The 23,006-nt window shown below is 43.4% G+C and overlaps 1 protein-coding gene across 2 annotated transcripts in view; it reads right to left on the reverse strand.

The window, feature by feature from the left end:
* The window catches only part of LOC117056133 (sodium channel protein type 2 subunit alpha-like), a 63,783-nt gene that overhangs the window by 31,225 nt on the left and 9,552 nt on the right, over positions 1-23,006 (reverse strand). The window contains exons 2-15 of one of the 2 annotated variants that reach the window (XM_033166272.1): positions 22,399-22,665; positions 20,944-21,261; positions 19,138-19,257; positions 17,673-17,761; positions 15,928-16,056; positions 15,075-15,166; positions 13,631-13,894; positions 12,543-12,606; positions 10,223-10,364; positions 9,787-9,993; positions 7,514-7,786; positions 5,187-5,537; positions 4,488-4,620; positions 2,176-2,414 (exon numbers count right to left, since the gene is read on the reverse strand). In XM_033166272.1, coding sequence (XP_033022163.1) covers positions 2,176-2,414; positions 4,488-4,620; positions 5,187-5,537; positions 7,514-7,786; positions 9,787-9,993; positions 10,223-10,364; positions 12,543-12,606; positions 13,631-13,894; positions 15,075-15,166; positions 15,928-16,056; positions 17,673-17,761; positions 19,138-19,257; positions 20,944-21,210 — 2,370 coding nt within the window. In that variant the 5' untranslated portion in view covers positions 21,211-21,261; positions 22,399-22,665. Of the gene's footprint in view, positions 1-2,175; positions 2,415-4,487; positions 4,621-5,186; positions 5,538-7,513; positions 7,787-9,786; positions 9,994-10,222; positions 10,365-12,542; positions 12,607-13,630; positions 13,895-15,074; positions 15,167-15,265; positions 15,358-15,927; positions 16,057-17,672; positions 17,762-19,137; positions 19,258-20,943; positions 21,262-22,398; positions 22,666-23,006 lie in introns of both variants that reach the window. The other variant, XM_033166282.1, reaches the window with a different exon arrangement.

The following is a 23,006-nucleotide window of genomic DNA, read 5'->3' on the forward strand; positions in this document are numbered from 1 at the left end:
GGCAACATTATTATGATGGTCTTTTTTCTTTTTTTAAAGCACTTTTTGAAATATTAGGTTCCTAAGTAATTTGTTTTACTGAACAAAGGTAATGAGATGGCAATGTGATCTACAAACTTTCCAGCGTTGCAGACTATTCTGCGCTGGAACAATGATGGCACGACTAAATCAGCTTGTGAAAAAATTATATAGGCTAAGCCTAAGTGTTGCTGCACAAATGAGCTCTGCAAAGCAGCTTAGATTACATGGGCTAAGATTCTGTAATATTGTCAAATAACATTCGTAATCGCATTTTCATTAATGAGAGCCTAAAGAAGCGAAGGTAATAGGGGCAGGATGCAAAGAGAGTCGTCTGTTTAAGAGCTTTGCATAGTCATTTCCCGCTAGTCTTCCCAATGGCTTTGCTAAGAAGACCCACACCTGTGGAATTAGGATGGTGATTATTCTTTTTAACAAACATAGTGCAATCAAACTTTTAAAAGCACATAAAATACACCTGTTTGGTTAACAGCAGTGGTTTTTAGGGCATTAGCAACTAGTTTCCTTTATTGTGCATAGCTTTATTTTCAAGTGGAAGACAGTGACAAGTCTGAAGTAGATATTTCTAGTTACCCACAAGCAGGGCTTTTTTTTTTTTTTTGTAGCCGAAACTCGCCAGAACTCAACTTTCAGGTGAGCAGCATTATAGGAGAACCAGGGAGCTGTTCATGGTCAGTTCTGGCACCTCTTTTTTCAGAAAAAGAGCACTGTCCACAACCATTTCCTTTATCAGGTGGCGTGTCTAGTAGGGTGAAACCACAGCAATTGTGCCCCCCAGTGCTTTTTTTAGTAAGCAAAAAGGTGCTGGAACACACCTCCCTCAGAAGACCCAGCTTAAAGACGATCTCTTTGGGCTTGGGGGTGCGTCCCCTTGCCAGCCAGAAGATTGTTGAGGCTGCTCAGCTGAGGAAAGGGGGAGCTCCTCCCTCAGCAGGGTGGGGCCTTGCTCAGCTGAGGCAGGGAGGGGCTTCCGCGCTTCAGTTGAGCTGCTTAACGAGCTCCTCCCTCAGCAGAGTGGGGCCCTGGTCAGATGAGACATGGAGGGGCTTCCGCGCTTCAGTTGAGCTGCTTAACGAGCTCCTCCCTCAGCAGAGTGGGGCCCTGGTCAGATGAGACATGGAGGGGCTTCCGCGCTTCAGTTGAGCTGCTTAACGAGCTGCTCCCTCAGCAGGGTGGGGTCTTGCTCAGCTGAGGCATGGAGGGGCTTCCAAGCCTCAGCTGAGCTGCTTAACGAGCTCCTCCCTCAGCATATTGGGGCCTTGCTCAGCTGAGGCATGGAGGGGCTTCCACGCTTCAGCTGAGCTGCTTAACGAGCTCCTCCCTCAGCAGGGTGGGGCCTTGTTCAGATGCGACATGGAGGGACTTCTTAACAGGCTCCTCCCTCAGCAGGGTGGGGCCTTGCTCAGTTGAGGCAGGGAGGGGCTTTCACGCTTCAGTTGAGCTGCTTAACGAGCTCCTCCCTCAGCAGGGTGGGGCCCTGCTCAGCTGAGGCATGGAGGGGCTTCCATGCTTTAGTTGAGCTGTCTAACGAGCCAGAAGAGCATCGGGGCTTGCTCAGTTGAAGTGTGGCTTTCCCACATGCCAGCTGTTAGCTAGAAGGCTGAAGGACCTCAGCAAAGCCCCACTGCACCTCTGGCTTGTGAGTAGACCCTCTCTGGAGTGCATAGAGAATGTCCCATTTGGGCTCCAGAGTGGGTCTCCTCATGAGCCGGAGGTGCAGTGGGACTTTGCTGAGGGGGGCTCTCCCCCCTTTTGTGGCCACCTGAGTTCATCAAGAGAGCCTGAAAATCCAGCCCTTTCCCCCAAGGGATTAAACCTGGTAGTTGTGGTAGTATTTAGCAAAGCTGCTTTTTCAGCAGCTTTGCTGAATAACTTTCATCAAGGAAACCCAGTGATCCTCATCATTGATTTAATTTTAGATGCCACTGAAAATTTTCCCAGGCTACTCAGGAATTTTTTTCAAGATGGTGCTGCATACCTGGATTCTGTACATGCCGATTCTGGTACATTCTGCTGCTTTTTACTTGGCTTCTCTTTTTAATTACATTACATTTCAAAATTCTTGTATACCGCATTATACATTGCCTTAAGGATTCCTATTATAAGATCATGTGAATAAATTAACTGTTCACATACCAGGTTTCCAACATAAAGCACATGGTTGAAATAGGGAGTCATGGGATAATGCTCCATAGCCATAAACAGCGTATTCAAAACAATGCAGATGGTGATAGCAAGGTCAACAAATGGATCCATCACTATCAAATTCATGATGTGCTTCACTTTTAGCCAAGGAGGCCAGCAATCCCAGATCAAGAACGTGTTTGCAAATCTATACCAGCATGGCGGACACTTCTGTCTGGATTCTTCAAGTTCTGGAGAAAGATTTTATAGGCAAGATATTGGTTAATTTTTTTTAAAAAAAATCACCTTTCTGCAATGAACAACCAGAACTATATATTACATAGGCATATGTAGAGGAGTAAGTCTACGTACATACTTTTTAAAAAGTCAAAACTACATATATAAACATGAAGACTCTCTTCATGGTTGCATGCATTTATTATGACTATCATTATTTACTCATTTATTAAATGCTTTGGTGCCATTACCAAGCATAAGTCACATCCACACCACACCATTTAAAGCATGTGACTCTCTCCTAGGGCTTACTATTCAGCTGCAACTCACCAAATCTCAGTTCCGGCACCTCTCAGGTGCATGGCATTGCCGTTCTAAGAGAATGAGGGAGGTCTTCATGGTGAGTTCCAGCACCTCTTTTTCTAGAAAAATAGCACTGCTCTCTTCTCACCTTCCACCCCCCACCCTACCCCAAATCCTGGGAACTGTAGGTTAACCCACTGCAGAGTTATGATTTCCAGCACCTTGAGCAAACTACAGTTGCCAGGATTATTTGGCATAAGCCATGTGTTTTTAATGTATGGCACGGATGTGGTTCATGCAGAACGGCATAATGCAGTATTTGTTTTGACATGATAGGTTTTATAAGTGAAGACAGTTGGGCCGGGCCAAATTTAACCTGGCCATTTGCTCATGATGCCACCCCTTTCCAGCTTAATTACAGTGTACTTTGCTTCCGATGTAACATGTGGAATGTGGAAAATCAATGCAACGCAATCAGGCAAGATAGAAAACATTGTGCACAAGGCTGGCCCAGCACAGTTTCCCACTTCAGGCAAAACAGAAAATACTGCCCCAGCTGCCTGCTCCATGCCCACCCATCACTGCTGCGGCTGCCACAAAGGAGGCAGTGGCAGCAGGCATGCATGGAGGAGGAGGAGGAGGAGGAGGGCAGCAGCCAAGGGGGAGGCCAAGTGCACAGGAGGAGGAGGAGGCACATAGCAAGCGGGATCTGCCACCTGAGACAATTGGCTCACCTTGCCATATGGGTGGGCTGGCCCTGATTGTGCACTCTATCCTATATTGCCCTATATACAAATCACCTAGGAATAGATTCCTCCTGTCGTTTCATAGTTTTCTAGAAGGTCAATCCGGTTATTACAAAATTAGATGGTTGCTGGCTGATGTTAGCAAGTTTGTTAGCTAAAAATGAGAATGTTACAGGATACTTTAAAAAAAAACAACCAACTGCCAAGGGAATTTTTAAAACTATAAATGATTTATTGTTTTAAGTTTAGATTATTTGTAATTCCAAAACTTGATGCTTTTACTTACCCTTGTATTGGATTGCCTGTTGTGGTTGTTTTGTGATTTACACTGTAATGGGCGTTGCCCACAAACAATAAAAATCTGACTGGCATGTACACAAGGCTACAATTGTCTTTCCTTGGTTTGCCAACCACCGCCATTTTGAGGCATTAGCACTTATATGAGGTAGATGAGGCACAAGTTTTGGTACAAACTAATTGCTTCTCATGCCACTAAGAACAGGAAGATTCTTTTCTTCTTTGGTGCATCAGAAATACCTGTTACCCAGGTAGGCCAGGCAAGCCTTCAATAGAGACAATGCAAAAATCACCTGAAAACCATTTTAACAGCTGCCTCACAGGGAGGTGGGAAAAAAATTAGGGAATTTTACAAGGGCTGAACCAACCTGAATCACTCTAAATAATGGAAATGCTCAATGAACGCCTAAGGGTTCAGCACTTAACAATGCTTACTTTCCACTGAAATAGAAGTGGCCCTCTTTTAAGAGTGTGATATCAGTACAGTGGACGCTCGGGTTGCGAACGCGATCCGTGCGGGAGGCGCATTCGCAACCTGTAGTGTCCATAACCCGCAGTGCCGTGTCTGTGCACGCGCGGGTTGCAATTTGGCGCTTCTGCGCATGTGCGAGCGCCGAAACCCAGAAGTAACCCGTTCTGGTACTTCCGGGTTTGGTGCGGTGCGCAACCTGAAGCGGCCGTAACCTGAGGTATGACTGTACAATACATGTCCAAACATATTCCTGCCCCCCAACCCGGTACCTTCCATGGTGTTTGTGAGTATACTGGCTATACTCATGGCTCTTTGTCTTGCTGCAGATTCTTCCATCAACTCCATCGAAATCTGGTAAGAGCTCAGTCTTCTTTTTCTTATTTCTGTTTCGGTGGTGGTACCCTGAAAATACAATTGTGGTCAATATAATTCCAGGAACTCAAGCCGTAAGCTATAGAAATGTGACCCCCAACATATATGATGATCACACCAAGATCTGAGGTTTTTTTGGTGGTGTTTGATCCATATGCACAAACTTTGCATGTGCTTTAGTGGTGGTGGTAGCCATCTGGGAAAATCAGAGGCAGTGTACACAAACAGAGGCATTGTAGTGTAAAGCAGGAATGGGGGAAACTGGTTCACATTCCATTCTGGGCTACCACCTGACGGCACATGCAATGAATGTAATTTTTGCCTTTGCCCAAGTAGGCTACTTTCTAAATACACCCCTCTCTATCTCCATCCAGACAAACAACAAGCATGATTAAGAGTTCATGGGCACATTCAAGCCAGGAAAGAAACTCGGGGGGGGGGGGGGAGAGATGAATCAGTGGTGGGTGTGGCCTGGAGAGAGTTCTGATGGCCAGGCAGACTTGTTCATTTGGCCCCTGAGCTTGAGGTCTCCCACCGGGGGTCTAAGACATAAGAAACATCCCAGATGTGACAGAGTAGAATAGGAAGCTTCTCACCTCTAGCAGAAGCTGCCCAGTAGGTGAAATGAGCCCAGGAGGTCCTCCCACCAAGGAAACGACGCCATTGCAATCCACGGTGCTGTGCATCTTCCCGTTCGCTGGAATCGCTGGCACCATCCTTGACGACAGGCTCACCTGGCTGGTGTTGCTGTTGCGGCGTTCGCTGTTGTGTCTGTTTGGGACAAAGAGAGAGTCCCTTCTGCTCTCGTTGTCCTCGAGGGTGCTGTGCTCGTCGTCGGCGAAGTCATTTTCCGATCCTATGTCCTTTGCTCGGCCTCTGAAGCTGAAAATGCTTGTTCTGCTGTTGCGCCTCGGGGAAAACAAGGAGCCACGAAGGCTCAACAAAGACTGTAAGGGGGATTGGGGGAGGGGAAAAGGGGAACCAAGAACACAGTTAGTATTTGGAACCACTTGTGGGTTGTTGTTGTTTTAATTGCTGTTGACTTATCACCTTATTTACTCAAGTAAATAGTGCTTTGGTCCAACCATGCTAGTTTAATCAATTAAAATTGTGAGATGTGATACCAGGATTGTGGCTACAAGTCTCAGGATACTCAATTTGGCTTATTCTTCCATAGACCCATATCTCCCCTGGTCTTGGGGAGGATGCTAGCTCAGGTAGCCTGCAGAGGTTTCAATCCCTGGAACCTTAATAGTGGGGTAGGAGAGCTGGAAAAAACCACACCTGGCAACCATTGTACCCCCTTTGGTTTCAGAAATTTCATGGGTAGATGAGTCCAAAAAGCCTGGCACACAAATTTTCGCAGCCCTCTGGCAGCTATGACAAGGCTTAGTTTGTTCAGAATTGAGTATACACTTTCAGAGTTAACACTAAATATATTAGTGTTCATAGATGGACCATAGATGGACCAATGACTCAGTATAAGGGGACTTCCATGTTCCTATTTAAGTTTTGACACCCATTTACACAGCCCAGGCTTACTTGTTCTTCTCTAACCCATTATACAAGGCAACATTGTTAGGCAAAATCCCCTCAACCATTTAATTATACATAGCCATGACCCACCCTGCATTATCCTCAAGGGGGATCTTTCAAACATCAGTAGATGCTTCCGAAGGCAAAATAAAGCATATTAAGTAGGCGGCTGTTGCTTACTGCTTTGGGGGAAGCCCATTTAACTAGAGATCTATTAATCCACCATTTATTAATCATACTGTCTCATCAATTAATGCTTTCAAGCAACATCCAGCAGCCACAAGAGACCTGAAGATGGTGACTCTGCCACTGAGAGAAGGGGGGGGGGGAATCAATTTTTGCTGGCCATGCTTTTATTTAATTGCACAACAAGAAACTCCTTAATGGAATCTTTTACTCCCTCTCTGCATATTTCATTAGCAGTACTCATGAATAAATAAAGTCATCACTAGTACTGGGAGGGGGAGAGACAATCCTTCTGTTAAGATTTATTACTCCTGCTTCTGAATACGCTTTTGGATCTAGTTACTTTAAACTTCCAGTAATCCCTGCACAAGTCTGATTGATTTTTCTATTGGTTCTAAAGATACTCTGAAATACGGTGGTTTGAAGTTCCTGGCTTAGCAACTTTTATTTTAAACCACCGTTATCCGCGTTACAACATTTCACATGTAAATTTCACATGGTAGTTAAGATGGAGATAAACCCTTTTATGATATTTTGTTCTGCATTTGTTTTTAACATGTTTTAATTTACTTTTTTGCTATTTGATCTTTTCCTTTGACTATAAATTGCTTCAGGACTTTGGTAGTGGCAAGTTTTAGAAATAAATGTATAACACCTACACCTAAGTCTTGGGATCATGTAGCCCCCACCCTGTTTCCCCCGACACTACATTCAGTACTGGAAGGAGAGGTAGGACTCCCACAATGGGGTCACTGTGGTGGTGGGGGAAGCCTTTGCCTCCACCTCTTATTTGTCCTCAAATGTAAATATTCACTTATATGGAAGAAAGTAAAAGGATGCACTCAGGGACACTGTTGAGGTGAGGATGAAATATCCTCCTCTGCCCTTGGTGACCCCCAGTATCTGCAGGCTTTGCCCTCTTTCAACTATGACCCAGACTGCATGCTTTTTAGCTTGTTCCATAGAATTCAGTGGGAGACACTGCAAAATAAAGCCAGTCTCTATTTGCATGCCTTGACTCGGACCAGAAAAAGAAAGAAATAGCCTTAATGGATTTTTGTATAACACCCTAATTACGGAGCATAGCAGGCGAGTTGTGCAGTTGTGGGGCCACCATGAAAAGGGCTCTGCCCTATTCCTTATGACCTGGGATATTCATGAAAAAATTCTGCCTCAGAATTACATAGCTTGCATACTTTACCTGGTGAGTTGAAGTCCTTTTTTCATAGGACAGGCGACCCCCCCTTCGGATACTGTCTTCCGATTCAGATTTAGGAATCTGTTCGGCTTCTGCCCTATCTTCTTCTTCCGAAAGTTCCTTCTGCCTTTTTTTCCTCCGCCTGTTCCTTCTTTCTTTAGCACTCTTGGAGCTTAATTTAGATGCCTCTGAAGAACTTTCCAAGAGCTCCCCCAATCCACCCACGCCGCTGAAATCTCTTGATGCCACTGATGCCGCTGCCACAGCTGCTGTTGTCTGTTGTGTTACAGTGTCAGGTAATTAGCATTAGTTGGATTACCACATTAAATCATAACCTTAGAGAGATTCATTATTGCTTCCAAGGGCACACAGTCACAAAGCAATTACGTACAAATGTCAATAATTAGTGCCTCTCTATTTGGAATAAAATAATGCTTGCTTTCTTCTTTTAAGGTAATGAAGTTCTCTGAAAAGACAGTACAGCACAGTTGTCCCTGTAGTTTTTAATAAGTTAGCCACCAATGGTATGTTGCCTCTGCTTAGAACATGCCTATTCCAATTATAGTCCAACAGAGAGCCATTAGCTCCCAATCTTCTCTCCTTCACCAGCCCTTCTGTAACACACCAGCCAATTCCATCCTACTATTTAAGAGTTGGTAGTGAAATATCAAGAAGGCTAGTGGATCATTAGTTATTTGCTTCTGTGGAGTTTTTCACTTCTAGTCCTCCTATCCCATTGACGAGTCACATTCATTGATAAGGACTATCTTCACCCCCATCGTTCAGCCCATCCTCCCTGGCCAAAGCCGGGCTCAGAGCAGCTAACATCATATAAATAAGACGATATGCAAAACACAAGTGATCAATCAATTAAGGTACATCCCACAGTTAATTCAAACAATTAAAATTAAAATTAAAACTGGACAAGTGGCAATCTTCAGGTTAAAATTGGAAGTGGTTAATACTCGCCAAGATTTCCACTGATATTATTAGGACCTATGAACGGGCTGGTAACCTCCTTCATGCTTGTTTTTATACAAAGAGAAAATGAATCAGGCTGAACCCTGACCAAAGACCTGGCGGAACAGCTCCGTCTTGCAGGCCCTGTGGAAAGATGTCTAATCTCGCATGGCCCTAGTCTCTCGTGAGAGAGCGTTCCACCAGGCCAGGGCCACAGCCAAAAAGGCCCTGGCTCTGGTCGAGGCCAGTCTGATCTCCCAAGACCCTCCTGTACAGTGCTCAAACTGGATCATGCCTGCAGGCCCTGTCTTCAGCTGCTGCACATACAGCAGTCCCATACTGCCCTTCACAAAGCTGGAGGAACATGAGAAAAGTCCCTGAATGCCCGATTGGGAACTGAGACCACACCAGGGTTCCCTATCACACATAAAGCTGTGTCCAGATAAAGCCCCATTCACGGCTTCAGTCAACCACACAGAGGTTAGGGGTGGGACTAGCATATGTGCAACCTAGTGAGTACTGTCCCACTCTCCTTCCTTGTGTTTAGCGACCACATGGATATGCAATAAAAATATGCCTCAGATGAAAATGGAGGGAAGGCAAGGGGTGGATACGCTCCAGCCACACTATGCGGGCTTCCTTACTCTAGGGCAATCATCCCCTGGAATGATGAAATCCCGGAATTCTCATACAAAGTCAGCTTGGCAGTGCCTCAGTTGGCACCAAGTATTTTAAGGCAGCGTGAGGAGAGCAAAGCACATTTTTGGTGGAAAGGTACACATTGAAACAAAGTCTCAATACCTTTGACTAATGCAACACAAGTTGAGGCTAAATATAAGTACATAAACACCCGCTAAACTTTTGTTTGTTTGTTTGTTTAGTAGCATCAAGTGTTTAACGGTAGCAGACTCGCTGTTTTGTGATATTTAGGGAGGCTTAAATCAAATGCCAGCTGCAGATTTGGAGGAACGTTGCCCCTATTGCCCAACCTGGACCATTCTGCCTGACTCCTGCAGTCACCCACTTCTTCTCTGTTGGCTGTCTGGAGGGGAAGGGCTGGAAAGTCAACTAGCTTCTCTGGCTCCTCAGTCCTATCACTCCCACTTGGCCGAGAGAGAGAGAGAGAGAGACACCAAGCATACAGGCTAGTAAGTGGCAACAAGAAGGAGAACATCAGAAGGTCCAGAGAGCTCTGGATGTTAGTGAGGGCCTTGGCAGGTGCTGCCCAGGAAAAATCCGATAACGTATATACAAGTTTATGTCAGTGCATTATAGCAAGTGCATTACAAGCAGTGTATTTTCCCGAAGAAAGCTACCTGGGCTTCTTCCTGTTGCTTTTTCAGCTGCTCCAGCATTTGCTGGAACTCGGCCTCCTTCTGCTCGGCTTCTTCCATGGTGGCTTGGTTCTGCTCTTCATAGGCCATGGCAACAACAGCCAGGATCAGGTTGATCAGGTAGAAAGAGCCCAGGAAAATCACCAGGACAAAAAAGATCATGTATGTTTTGCCAGCAGCTCTTAAGGTCTAGCGTGGGGAGAAACAACAAGGTCTCACCGGTTAGGTTTTCTGCCAATGATACTGCCTTGCCTATTCATCAACTGCAAATTGTAATGACACCCCAAATATGCATAAATTATAACTAATTGCTTCAGGTTTTGCATCAGGTTTTTTGAAAAGTCACACACAGTCAGCAAGAAAGAAAGCCTCCGCTTTATTATCATACATACTAAGCTTGCCTCGTGATGGTTCTCACCAGTTGGTAAAGGTTTTCCCAGTAGTCCTGAGTCATCAGCCGAAAGAGCGACAAGAAGGCCCAGCTGAAGGTATCAAAACTTGTGTAGCCATAGTTGGGGTTTCGACCAGCTTTTACACACATATATCCTTCTGGACATTGGCTATGAAAAAAGAAATCATAGTGAAACACAACACAATATTTCTTTTGCTTCCATTGTGTTGTATTTTCAAGGCGACATTCCCCCCCTAAATTGAATGGTTTGTTTTCCTGGTTGTTCTTCAGAATTAAGAGGTTGGATCCAGACCAAGCTAGGTGCGCTTAGAGGTCCCATTAAAATGAATGAAACAAACCTAGTCTTTGCTAACTGAAGTCCATAGATTTCATTTAGGAGCAATGTGTGCCTGGGACTGCAATCCTATTTATTCCTACTTACCTCAGAGTAAGCCCCACCAAACTCACTGGGACTTACTTCTGAGTAGACATGTTCAGGGCTGCACTGTAAGTCTGCTTATTTCTGAAATGAGGATTTGCATCTACATATGCCTTGGAAGTATGTTTTATAAGGCAATTTTAGTTGCAAGCCTAAGTTTGCTGTGAATTGCCCCCAGAAGTAGCTGAACCACTGACCAAAGTGTCTAATCTTTCAATTCCAAAGTTATTTTGTAGATTCTACAAGATTCCATTGGAAGTCTACAAGATTTCATTCAGAAAAAAATATATAGAGTTGTATTTTTAAAGATAAATCTAGCATTAACCTTCAGCCAGATTGGCTCACACATGAGACGAAGGAGTGTATGTCTCAGACTCATGATGCCATTCAATCTGTTAGACTTTTAAGTTGCCACAGGGCACTTGGTCTATTTTTTATGCAACAGACAAACACAGATACGCTTCTGGACTAATAATGAAACATTTATGATTAATTCCAAGGCCAAATGCTCATGGAATAATTTAAATGCAACTCAAATATTTTATCACCTCGTTTTATTATTTCTAATTGGCTCTCAAGCAAACATTTTGCTACAGCAATGACTCAGCACAAAGCTAAAAGGGCTAGTTTAATAGGATTGAAGTTTGGTAGAGGCATGCTTTGCTCCAGAGTCGCTTTTAAGCCTTTTATTTCTCTTCACTATCCATATCCTTAATTTCGATCTATATTCTTAATTCCATGTTACTTATTCATTTGTTACATATGCATCTTCACTATGACTATACCTCTCAAATGAGGTATGAACAAGTAGTTTTGTTGGGTCTTCTACATGGTCAAAATTTTGGGAGAGCCTTTTCAATGGCGAGAGTCTGCAACTGTCTGATCTTCTTTAGTGGCGTCAGGGATGGGGACAAACAAGGCCTCTCTGTCAAGACTCTCATCTGGGGTCTCTTAAGGCCACACAGCCTCCCTAGAACTCCCCGAATGCTTTTGCCAGGCCTTGAAATCCAATCATGCTTCTTGTTTGCCTGAATGGAGGAGGGTAGAGCGAAGAAACTAGCCTCCCGAACAAAGGCAACATTTACAATTAGTGTTGTGCCCTCTTTTGCCTCTGGCCTCACCCACCATTGGCTCCCTAAAGGTTGTCCATAAAGGAAGGTGGCTGAAAGAGCTTCCCTACCCCCCAAGTGAATTAATCAAGGGAGTTAGGTACAAAACCAACCACCCTATGGCATTAAAAAGGCAGATCTACATGCCACATTGCTTGATTTCCCCAGCGGTTCCCAAAACCAGCTTTTTAGAAGGCAAAGGGGTTGCAAAAGAGAGAAGGCTTAGGCTGGGAAATCCCTATGTAATGCGTAGGGTTGTCATCTCTAACCCATTGGCTAAAGATAGCATCATAAATAGCCACACACACACACACACACACACACACACACACACCGTCCCAGCCAATGCAGTTTTGCAGAAGGTGACCTCTGGAATCAGAAAGCTGCTCTAGCAATTAAGCCCAGATCGTTTCAAAGGAGATAATTGCTGGCATATGCATACTCTTCTCTCTCCCCTAGGAGAAACCCGTGCACCTAATTGCCAAACTGCTTTATTATCTCACTTAAAAAATTTTTTTTTATGGAGATAAAGCCAGTAAATGTATTTCCAATAACCTATCTTGATCCTATATCCTAAACTAGATGCCTTATTTACATTAGGTTATATTCTAGCCTGGTATGGGCACATTCCGGACTCCTAGGACTGCTTGCGAAAGGGTATGTGTGTGTGTAGTTGAGACTACTCACTCATACCAAAGCTCCTAATAGGTGCCGGAGTGTTCAGGGACCTCTCAGTCAACAGGCTTGGTGCTCCCTGGTTTTACTGTAGAGAACTCAACAGATTATTAAAAATTCTTACCCAGCATCAGAGCTGTTGCCACAAAGCAGGGCATCTCTTTGTCCTTCCAAAACATAAAAATGACCTGATTTGGGGGGGAAAGGATAAAGAACTGTATTTTTCAGCCATTGCTGTAATGAAACACAGATTCATATAGAACTATAACCAAGTGATTTGGTCCCCATCTTCTCCTTCCATTTGCAGAGCAGCTCAAGATCCAGTAGAGGCTCCCGCTGGAGGGAAGGGAGTGGGAGAGGCAATTTTTAGCAACTCCCCTTCCTCCCAGCAGCTCCCAGTGCCACCTCCCCTGCTTTTCTGATGGGTCCAATGGGTGGTCCCCTACAGCAGCCTTTTGGGGAGAGGCAGAGCTGGCTGCAAGGGGAAGAGTTATGGGGGGGATACCTCTCCCATTCCTACCCATGGGTAGTCTGGATCCCATCAAAGGAAAGAATACACTTCTTTAAAAAAAAAATACACAAAGTTATGCAAATATTTGTTTTGTTTTGTTTTGTTTTTAAACAGCTAAGAATCTCTTTCCAAATCACTGTTGTCTTGGCACTTGAGGGCTAAAGGTACCCTACTGATTGAGAGTAAGGATAAGGATTGTTAAACAAATTAAAGAAATTTTAGTTGATTGCTCACTCCAGAGTTCACTGATTTGAACTGCATAAATTTGTGCATGAATAACAAAAGTTCTGAAGAATAATACATTTTTTTTAAAAAAATAGGTGATGGCACATCTTAAAAGATGCATTCCCTCCTGTGCAAGAGAGAATGAGAAATGCCTCCAGTGGTGACATTTGTTGGTTTTTGTGAGTAATATGCACTTTTGTGAGTGCATATTAAAACATGACTTGCTGATTTATTTATTTTTAAAGAAATTTGCTTCCTGATTAATTGGAGGAGACCATTTTGTCAGATCAAAAGGCTTTTAGCCAGGTGAAATAGCCAACTGCTTGGACCAAATGTTGCATCCCTAATTTTAATCTTTCAGCTGTTTTATATATATATATATATATATATATATATATATATATATATATATATATATATATCTTGCATAACACATGTCCTATGTAGGTGTATATATTCGTATCAATCATGCTTACTTTCTTCCTCAATGTACTCCTCCCAGTCAAAGGTGCTCTCTGTAGTGTTAACAAATGTACCATTTTCTCCCACTGTGCTATTATTGAAGTTGCTTTCAAAAGTAAAATTTTCCGGTGGCCAAATCAGGCATTTATGCCTCAAGTTCCCCATGAAAAGCTGCAGCCCTATTAAAGCAAATACACTCAGACAAAACACGGTCAGGATCATCACATCCGAGAGCTTCTTCACTGACTGAATTAGGGCCCCCACAATGGTCTTCAGGCCTGCAAATGGGATCGAAAGAGGTATTAATACGTATCAAGCATTCTTCTGTCCTGTTTAAAATGCCATGCAGAAACAGCGAACAACATCTTGTTTGCGACACGGTAAAGCTTAATGAACAGCACCAGAACTTGTGAAAATGCATGAAGAGCAAAAACTGTTCACGAATGCAGTGTACATTACATTAAATGTACACTCCCCCCCCCTTGCAAAACAAGAAGCTTTCTCATTCATGGAATGCCAACATTTAATAATAGCATTTAGTTAAAAATAACCAAAAATAACAGCAGCAACAACAACAAAGAAAAACCCTATTTTTTCTTCTCTTAAAACCCTATTTTTTCTTTAAAAGCATTTTCACCAATCACAATCCATTCTCCGCCCCACCCACTCCCCAAAGGGGAAAAAAGGAGAAGAAAAATAGGTAGGTAATAAGATCCCAGGCTATGTTCACAATGACATTCATTAACATGTTCCCAAGCAATGTTTATTGAAACAGGTAAGTTATAAAATAAAATAAAATAAAATAATAAAAGCTTTCAGAGCTTAGTCCAAATTTTGGCCATGCAGCACAATCTTATGCATGTTTACTTGGAATAAGTTCCACCGATTAGGTGGGGCTGATTCTCTAATAAGTGTGTTTAAACAGAGCTGTAGCTAAGGGGCGGAGTCTGGTCAGGTTTTTTGCCCAGGGTGAAGCCCCTAGAGAGGTGCCATTGATGATCCCAGCCTCTGTGTGTGTATGCGTGAATGCACATTGGGGATGTGTGTGTGTGCCAAGCTGAGTCTTTGACTCAGGTGAAATAAAGCCTATTTTCGCCCCTGGTTTAAGATTGCAGTCTTCAGGCAATATGTGCCAAGTTATATGGCAATACAAATGCCAGAGCATTAAAGCTGTTTAGTGTGGAAGGGGAAAAAATTGTTACCTTTATGCAGCAACAACAGTAAAAAGCAAACCCCAAAACAAAATGTAACGGATAGGCTGTGCATTCTGTAGACGTCTCATGCAATTGTTTGCTAAACTCGAAGGCTGATTTTGCAAATTAAAATAAATGGTAGATTTGAAAAGACAAGGGATCTTCCGATTCCTGACTTTTAGCAACATGGGCAGCGATTAATGAGACTAGTGCTAGAAAATAGTGGAACTGAAAAATCAGCCTCCGTGTTTAACCTAGGTCTCACCTGGTATGACTGATATTGTTTTCAATGCCCGGAGAACTCTGAATGTTCTCAACGCTGAGACATTGCCCAGGTCCACAAACTCTGTCAAATATCTGCAATAGGGGAGTTCACACACAAACACAATGACAGCACACAAAAAACAGTTGGAGATACAAGGGGCCTGGCACTTCATCATTCCACTCACTTCTTACCTGGGATTACAGAAATAGTTTTCAAAGCTCTCAATACTCTGAAAGTTCGAAGAGCTGAAACATTGCCTAGGTTTACAAATTCTGTTACATACCTGTAGAATTAAATCACAGTTACTCAGAATTGCAGAGCTCAAGCTAATGACTTGGGGTCTTTCATCAAAACCAACTTGGTGATTTCACCTTTTGCAATATTAAACTAAGCATAAGATTCACATTTACAAACTGACACCTGCCGTTAAGTTTCGCCAAAGTAAAACACCCATTTTGGACCTGAAAGGTTGAACTAAACTAATTTAATATATTAGCATGTTGTCAAATGATGGTTCCTGGAATGCAGGACATGAAATTAGCATTCCTAAAATTTAAATAAGCAAGTAAATAAATATCACTTTTGCTGGTTTGTATATTGTGAATTGGAAACTTTACTGATAGCAGAATTCATGCTCAATTCGATACATGCTTCTTGGTATGGTATACATTGGGATGGGGAAATCTGCTGCCCTTTGGATATCGTTGGACTACAACTCCCATTAACTGTTGCACATTGGCTTCATTGCAGTTGGAGTCCAGCATCAGGAGGCTAACAATTTCCCCAACGCTGGTACAGATTGACACTAATTTCATGCCCTTATAAGCTTTTAACAAATGGTTAAAGCACTTACGCCATTAAAATTACGCTGAAGTCGAGCCAATTCCATGGGTCTCGAAGAAAAGTGAAACCTTCTAGACAAAAGCCCCTTGCGAGAATTTTTATAAGTGATTCAAAGGTATAAATTCCAGTGAATGTGTACCTAAAGGCATACAAATAAAGAATTATTGTTGACTTTGTTTTACTCTCTGTAATGAGCATCTGATAAAAGTAATAGTTTTAGACACCTTGGATGTACAGTACCTGAATCAAAAATAAAGGGGGCAACCCTAACTGATCTGGTTCAGCAGCTATGGTGCTACATTTGCATCATATTTAAGAAATACAGAAGCCCTTTCAACCACTGAAACCATTAGGGCAACAGCCAAAATTGTGCTACATAATGTATTCTACCACACAACTGCTTAATTGTACCAACCAAATAAGGATGTCAAATCACCCATTCTAACATGTATGCTGGTGGAGAAATTGATATACGAGTTCTCCACGGGGAAGCCTGGCTTGCTGGCACTTAAAGAGAAGCCCTCCACTCCGTTATGTCATATACACAGGTAAAACCCTATACAGCCATACTTCAGAAGTCGAACGGAATCCGTTCCAGAAGTCCATTCGACTTCCAAAGCACGGCTCCTGCAGCCAATCGGAAGCCGTGGAAGCCCTGTCAGATGTTCGGCTTCCAAAAGAACGTTCGAAAACCAGAACAGTCACTTCCGGGTTTCAATCGTTCAGGAGCCAAAACGTCCGAGTTCCAGGGCATGTACAACTGTACATGCAGACCACAATTTTGCTGTCATCCCCTCCACCCCCTGCAAAAAAAGAGAAAATTTACTGCAGGGTTCTGGCCTGTGCACATATGTTTTAACAAGTGTACAACATGATGTTTGTGTCCCGTCTCCATGCGAATATGGCAGGGACAACAGGGATGGCCGGCATTCATACAGCATGCACAGAATTGGGCCCAGGGTAGCCCTTAGGGTAAGTGTGGTGAAAATTTAAACATGCTCCATTTAAAGTGCAAGGAAAAATGCTGAATCCCTATAAGGCAATCCCAGGACATGGTGCGAAGGCACATGACATAGCGCGTGAAGGCGTGAGGGTGCACGAGGACCAAGTTACATGCAACGCCATCCACACAATTAGCAATTGCATGAACAGTAAATGGCAGGCATGGTAAGACCTTGGCATGGAGTTGGGGGGTTAACCCTCTGCTCCATCCTGTATTCCTGACCCAGATCAGGGCCCCTATACTTGCTATTTGCGTTTTGGGGGGGGTGAGTTCTCATTCATTCCAATGGGAGCTTTCCCTGTCCACTGCAAGCAGCAGGTGCAGGAGGCCCAGTTAGAAGCACAGCATGGGAAGGGGGAGGATTACAGTCCCCTCTCTGCACTGTAGAGTCCCCTCTGTCCAATGGGCCCTGGACACTCCTGGAGTTTATGTTTAAGAAGCCATTCACATGATTGCTAATTGTGTGAATGATGCCTTGTCTATTCATCGCCGAGATAGAAGACTGCTGGGAACACCCTACGTATGCTGTCTTGAGTTCCATGGAAGAAAAACAGGAAATTAAACAAAAATCACAAAATATGTTTTCATTTAGGATCCTCTTTAAAGCTCTGAAGAAAAGGGATAAGAAAATGCACAAATCATAATAGGAAAATTATTGGAGACAGCTGGTCAAAATTCACATCTGAAATAGCAAAGAATCAAAACAGATTACACATTTTTATTTTTATTTTTTAAAAAAGGTATTTACTTACTCTACATTCTTGGTCCATTCTGGAGGGTTGCTCATAGTCATAAATACACAGTTGGTCAAAATAGTGCACATAATCAGCATGCTGAATAAAGTAAGATGTGGTCAAGGAATGATGGCCATTAAATCAGAGATCAGGTTATAAAACCAAGTTAATGACAGCACCCACTTTAAATAACCTCTTTTTAATAAAAAGCAGTGGACACACACAACTTTTCAAGAGTTCCAACGTTTTGCCTGCAGCAGCAAAACAAAGAAAAAGAAAAGACAGAGACTTGTGTCACTCTTTTAAAAAACAGATTCATGGTAGCATGAGCTTTTCTAGAGGAGAGCCTACTTTACCAGATTAATCTTCAGAAATTGCAGAAGTTGCTGCCGGGTCACAGTGGATGTGTCACTATCAAGAGGTTATGCTCTCCATTTGCTAGCAGGGTATAGGCATGTGTGTGACCCAAGACAGCACAGTATCTATCTGTGACTATATGAACCAGCCATACAACTGTGGCATAAGTTATTAAAAACCAGTTAGCTATTTATTGTCTCTTTCTGTTTTCCAAATTTGGACGTTTTCGTAGACTTTCTACAAGTTTCTGAAGACAGCCAATAACTCTGAAATAACTCTTCCTTCCCTGTTGATGCTTCACTTAGTGGTTTAGCTATCCAGATAAAAGATTTATCACAGATAAAAGATTACTCACAAGATATTCAAAGGAAAATGTTGACATTAACACGGGCAAGGATAATGAATTTTCTCTGCTCCGTTCGCTCCAATTGCTTTCTCTGCCTCAAATCCCCAAGTCGCTTCTCATGTGCCCCTCCACCACAAAGTGCAGGAAGGGGACCAGTGCCATCCAGTTACTTCTGAGATGCTTCTTTTAAAACAGAGGTTACTAACATCCTAGTGGTACAAGCAGTGCTTCTGCCATTTTGGTAACCTGCACATGTAAATCTGGCCAGCTGCATCTTCCCCATCCCTGGTTTAGAACACCAACATTAATTAAGAAGCACTCCCTGAATAAACTGTGAGCAAAGATCTTGGTTCTTGCCGAATCCCCCAATATTGTCAAATGGTCATTCTTGACAGGTACTGCTATAGTTCTAGATACACGCTGAAGTCCATTAACTACAAATGGTATTTTCTGGTCAATAAAGTTTTGAACCTGATCATTCATGCTTTTAAAGCCAGTCTGGCAAACCTGTGGCCCTCCAGATATTGATGGACTCCAAATCCCACAATCCTTCCCCTTTGGCAATGCTGCCTGGGACTGATAGGAGTTTCAGACTAATGACCAATAACAGGTCCCCCACCCGTGTTCTCAACACGCATGTGCTTTCAACTACCAAAAAAGGACATTGGTTTACAAAGTATCTGTAAACAGGACAGCTGTTGTTGCTGTTTGCAAAATGACATTGGAAAATACTTCAAATTTAATTCCAAACATTTAAAGGCAAACGACTTGAAAAGGATATGAATGTACCAAAATTTTAATAGCAATTTTTCTGAGAGGATTGAAAGGGGTTAAAATGTACAAGGCAGATGTGGCACTGAATCGGAAAATTGCCTTCCCTCTATTCAATACTATGAAGGTCTGGAAAACAAAACAAACAAAAAAAAAGAACGTAGGATTAAAAAAAACCCAATCATGTATTGTTCACAGATTATTTACTACCTACAATTTGTTGCTTCGCTGATTTCAATGGAAGATGGAGCTTCTTGCTGACTCACCCCACTGCACTTTTACAACTGGATTCAAGCCAATGTCCCCTCAAGTTAATAGAATTATTATTATCAACAGCAAGACCGCTTAGAGTCACTATTTTTTTGTCAAGGTGACCCAAGTAATCAGAGCACCTCATCCTAAAAGCAGTATCAAAGACCAATGATATATATGCACACAAAACTACTCTCCTATGAATATCATCGGTCATCTTCCTCCCAACCATTTCCCTAAAGTGGACTGAGCACACGAGAACTCATATTCTGGAGTGTGGTGAGGCAATCAGCAAACACAAAAATTCAGTTGGTGACACACCACTATGGACTTGGTGAACTGACTCATAGTTAATCTCTACAAGTGGCACAATAATTCAACAGCATCCGTTCAAAACCTTTGCAGGAGGAGGATTAATCACTGGGGCCTTGCACCCCGGCGGCACAGTCTCTACGATCTCAGCTGAAAAAGATTCCTCGGCAAGTCCCAGTACCTGCAGACACCAGATGGAGTTGACACCCCATGCCGTGGAATCTTGGGTATCAACCCGGAAGTACACCTGTCAGAGGCTGGCTGCCGTTGGGGCTTCAAGGGCTTGAAGCAGCTGAACTTTGTCTCCACACCTGTAAGAGAGGCACTTTTCCTCCTTGGAGAGGAACTGGCAAGGAACCTGCCACCAGAGGAACAACTTATATTTGAAAGGGAGGTTTACTTACAACACATACTGCCTTGGCAATGGAGATGCAGCAGGAAGCAACGGAGAACTCTTTATGGGAGAAAAATCAGTGGCGAGCCAGGAAAGTACATTCCTTCTAAGAACAGGCAGAACCGGCCCACCCATGACATGGGATGAAGCAGCTGCCTCAGGTGGTGGAAATGGAAGAGGCAGCACTCCCGCAAGCGCCCCGCCATACCACCACTGCAGAAGCAACCCAGGTAAGAGAAAAGGAGGCAGCAGTGGAGCGGCACAGCATTCTGCCACCAGCTTTGCCGCTGATATACCCTGGCCCTAGGGGTGGAGAAGGTCCAACAGCAAAGCTCTGCAGGGCGTGTTCTTTCTCACCGTTGGCAAGAGGGGAGGCATTCCACCATCCAGCTTTGTTGCTGGGTGGGAAGGGAGCTTCGAAAAGTGCTTCTCCTTGAAAAGAAGCTTCTCCTTCAAGAGGAGCCCTTGCCAAGCCTCGCCACCAGGCAGGAAGGGAGTTTTGGAAAGGGCTTCTCCTTAGGCTTTCCCCTTCCACAGTTCTGGAACATCCCTGGGAACAGGTACTGAGGGAAGATGGAAAGGTGACCCAAGGAACCCAGGAAGAACTCAAATGTGGGAAGAGGGCTAGAGAACTGTTGGTGGTGGGCAGAGGAGCTTGGGCCTCTGTATGAACAGGCAACAGAAAGAACATACATGTTGTCATTAAAGAAAAAAATGATTACGCAAACAGAGCAACATTTCGTGCAAGCCCAAATGTTTTCTGGTTGAAATCAAGTAGAAAGAGAGGGATTAAGTAAACAGTGAAAAGGCATTAATGCAGTGGCCAAAATCCAGCCAGTCTTAACAAAATAACTCACTTTTTTATTGCTATAATAAGGGTCAAGGTCCTCCAAAGGTTCGGACACCATTCCTGGAGGAATGTCTCCATATATAAATGGAAGTGTTTTCCCTGCTTCCAAGTCACTATTTGGTTTTGGTCCATTTTCGTCATCAGCATCTGAATGATCCTGTTTGGGCTTTTTAGCTTTTTCCTCTGCACATCGTTTTTCAATAGCTGCAAGAGATTCTCTAGTAAAATAGCGGAAGCTGTCAGGTCCTGGTGGTACCAGCAGTGCCTGTGCCATTTTTTCATCCTGCACATTTAAATTACTTTTAGCCTATTGCATAAGAATGACCTGAAAAATAAAGAAGAATGCAGAGAGAGAGAGAGAGAGAGAGAGAGAGAGAGAGAGAGAGAGAGAGAGAGAGTGTGTTAGGGAAACATTCAGCATTAATGCACCCACCGCCAATTTTTACAAGCCTAAAATAGAACCTGTTTGAAATATATGCAAAACTTAGGCAGTCTTTGATATGTAGGTTGTGCTTTGTTATGTTTAAGATGATTGGCTATTGCCAGACTTCTATTCCTACAAAGGAAAATTATGAATATGAAGCAGGGGAAATGGATGCCTACGATCCACTGTCTCAATGGCCAACAAGGTCAATTCCCCATTTCAAAGGTTCAGCAGGTCATGTGCAGAGCAGCTTCAGACATCCATGTGAATAAGCTCCACAGAGAGCCCTGGAAACCAAGCAGATTCCTAAGTCTCTGAGGGTGTCCCTGATTAACAGCAGTTACCCAGCACTGGAAAAAAGGACCTCAGGGGTCATCTAGTCCAACCCCCTGCAATGCAGGAATCTCATCTAAAGCACCCCTGACAAATGGCCATCCAACCTCTGCTTAAAAACTGCATTGCACTGTTGACTCATGTTAAGCTTGTGTCTACTAAGCCCCCAAGATCCTTTTCAATAGCAAGGCAGGTGTCCCCTATTTCTGCAGCTGGTTCTTCCTGCCTAAGTGCGGAAATTACATTTGTCTCTGTTGAAATTCTTTTTGTTAGTTTTGGCCCTGTTATGCCTTCCTTCCTAAGGCAATCCATGTAGTCAAAGTTCAGGCATTGGCAGCCCTGACTATATCACTAGATGCTCGGCCCTTAATGCAGATGGGGATAGAGGATCTTCCTTTCTCAAATTTCCTTGCTACAAGTGCTTTCATTGGTCAGGAGACACACAGGAAGAAGGAAAGGCAGAATCTGTACCGAGGGTAGAAAATAAAAGAGGCTGTAAGAGAAAAAAGATATCCAAAAGGAAGCAGGAGAGGCATGTGAAGAGTTTAGGCCAGGCATGAGGTTAAATATGCTCAAGATACAGGACTTTTAAGTGTGCAGGGATGTGCGGGGAGGGGCAAGGAATCCACATAGTGAGTGGATGTGAGTGGGAGTAAGCTCCCTATGAAATGTAATCGAATACCCGAGTGTGAAAATGTGTCCTACCTTTTTATCTCTGGGCAGTATCAGTTCTTGAAATGGAGCCACTGGAACTGCATGCGTATGCCTTTGGGTGGGCTATGCAATGAATGACCGTGGGCTACGAAATCTTCTTTTCCTCAAGAGACAAAATGAAGTCAAGACAGCCCATCCTTAAAAGTGGCAGAAATTGAAAGCTTCTCCCGTCAGCAGATCCATGCCACTTTGGGATATGCAAGCTAGAAAACGTTTCTAGCTTCCAGTTACATCACTACCCGAATGACCTTGGGGAAACTAGGATAAAAAAAGGGAAGTTAACTTCACATATGGTGCCAGATGCCCTTAACACAGATTGCTGGAAGTTCTCATTAACGTCTGTGTTAATGAACTGGTTTACAAAAGCCTTTACTGGAGGGTTCGGGGAATCTCTTCCAGTCAGAGGGCCACATTTTGTCATGGCAAACTTTATGGGGGCCGCATGACACTGGCTGGTGGAGTAAGAGGTAAAAGTGGCCAGAGCAAAGGGTGTGACTCTTCCATGTAGAGTAGGCTACATTTGAACCATGTTAAAGTTAGAGCTCCACACTAAAACACACACACACACTTCTCTGAATTCTTTATCTGGGCAAGCAACA

Source organism: Lacerta agilis, chromosome 1 (assembly GCF_009819535.1).
Source record: "Lacerta agilis isolate rLacAgi1 chromosome 1, rLacAgi1.pri, whole genome shotgun sequence".
In the NCBI taxonomy this organism is placed as follows: domain Eukaryota; kingdom Metazoa; phylum Chordata; class Lepidosauria; order Squamata; family Lacertidae; genus Lacerta; species Lacerta agilis.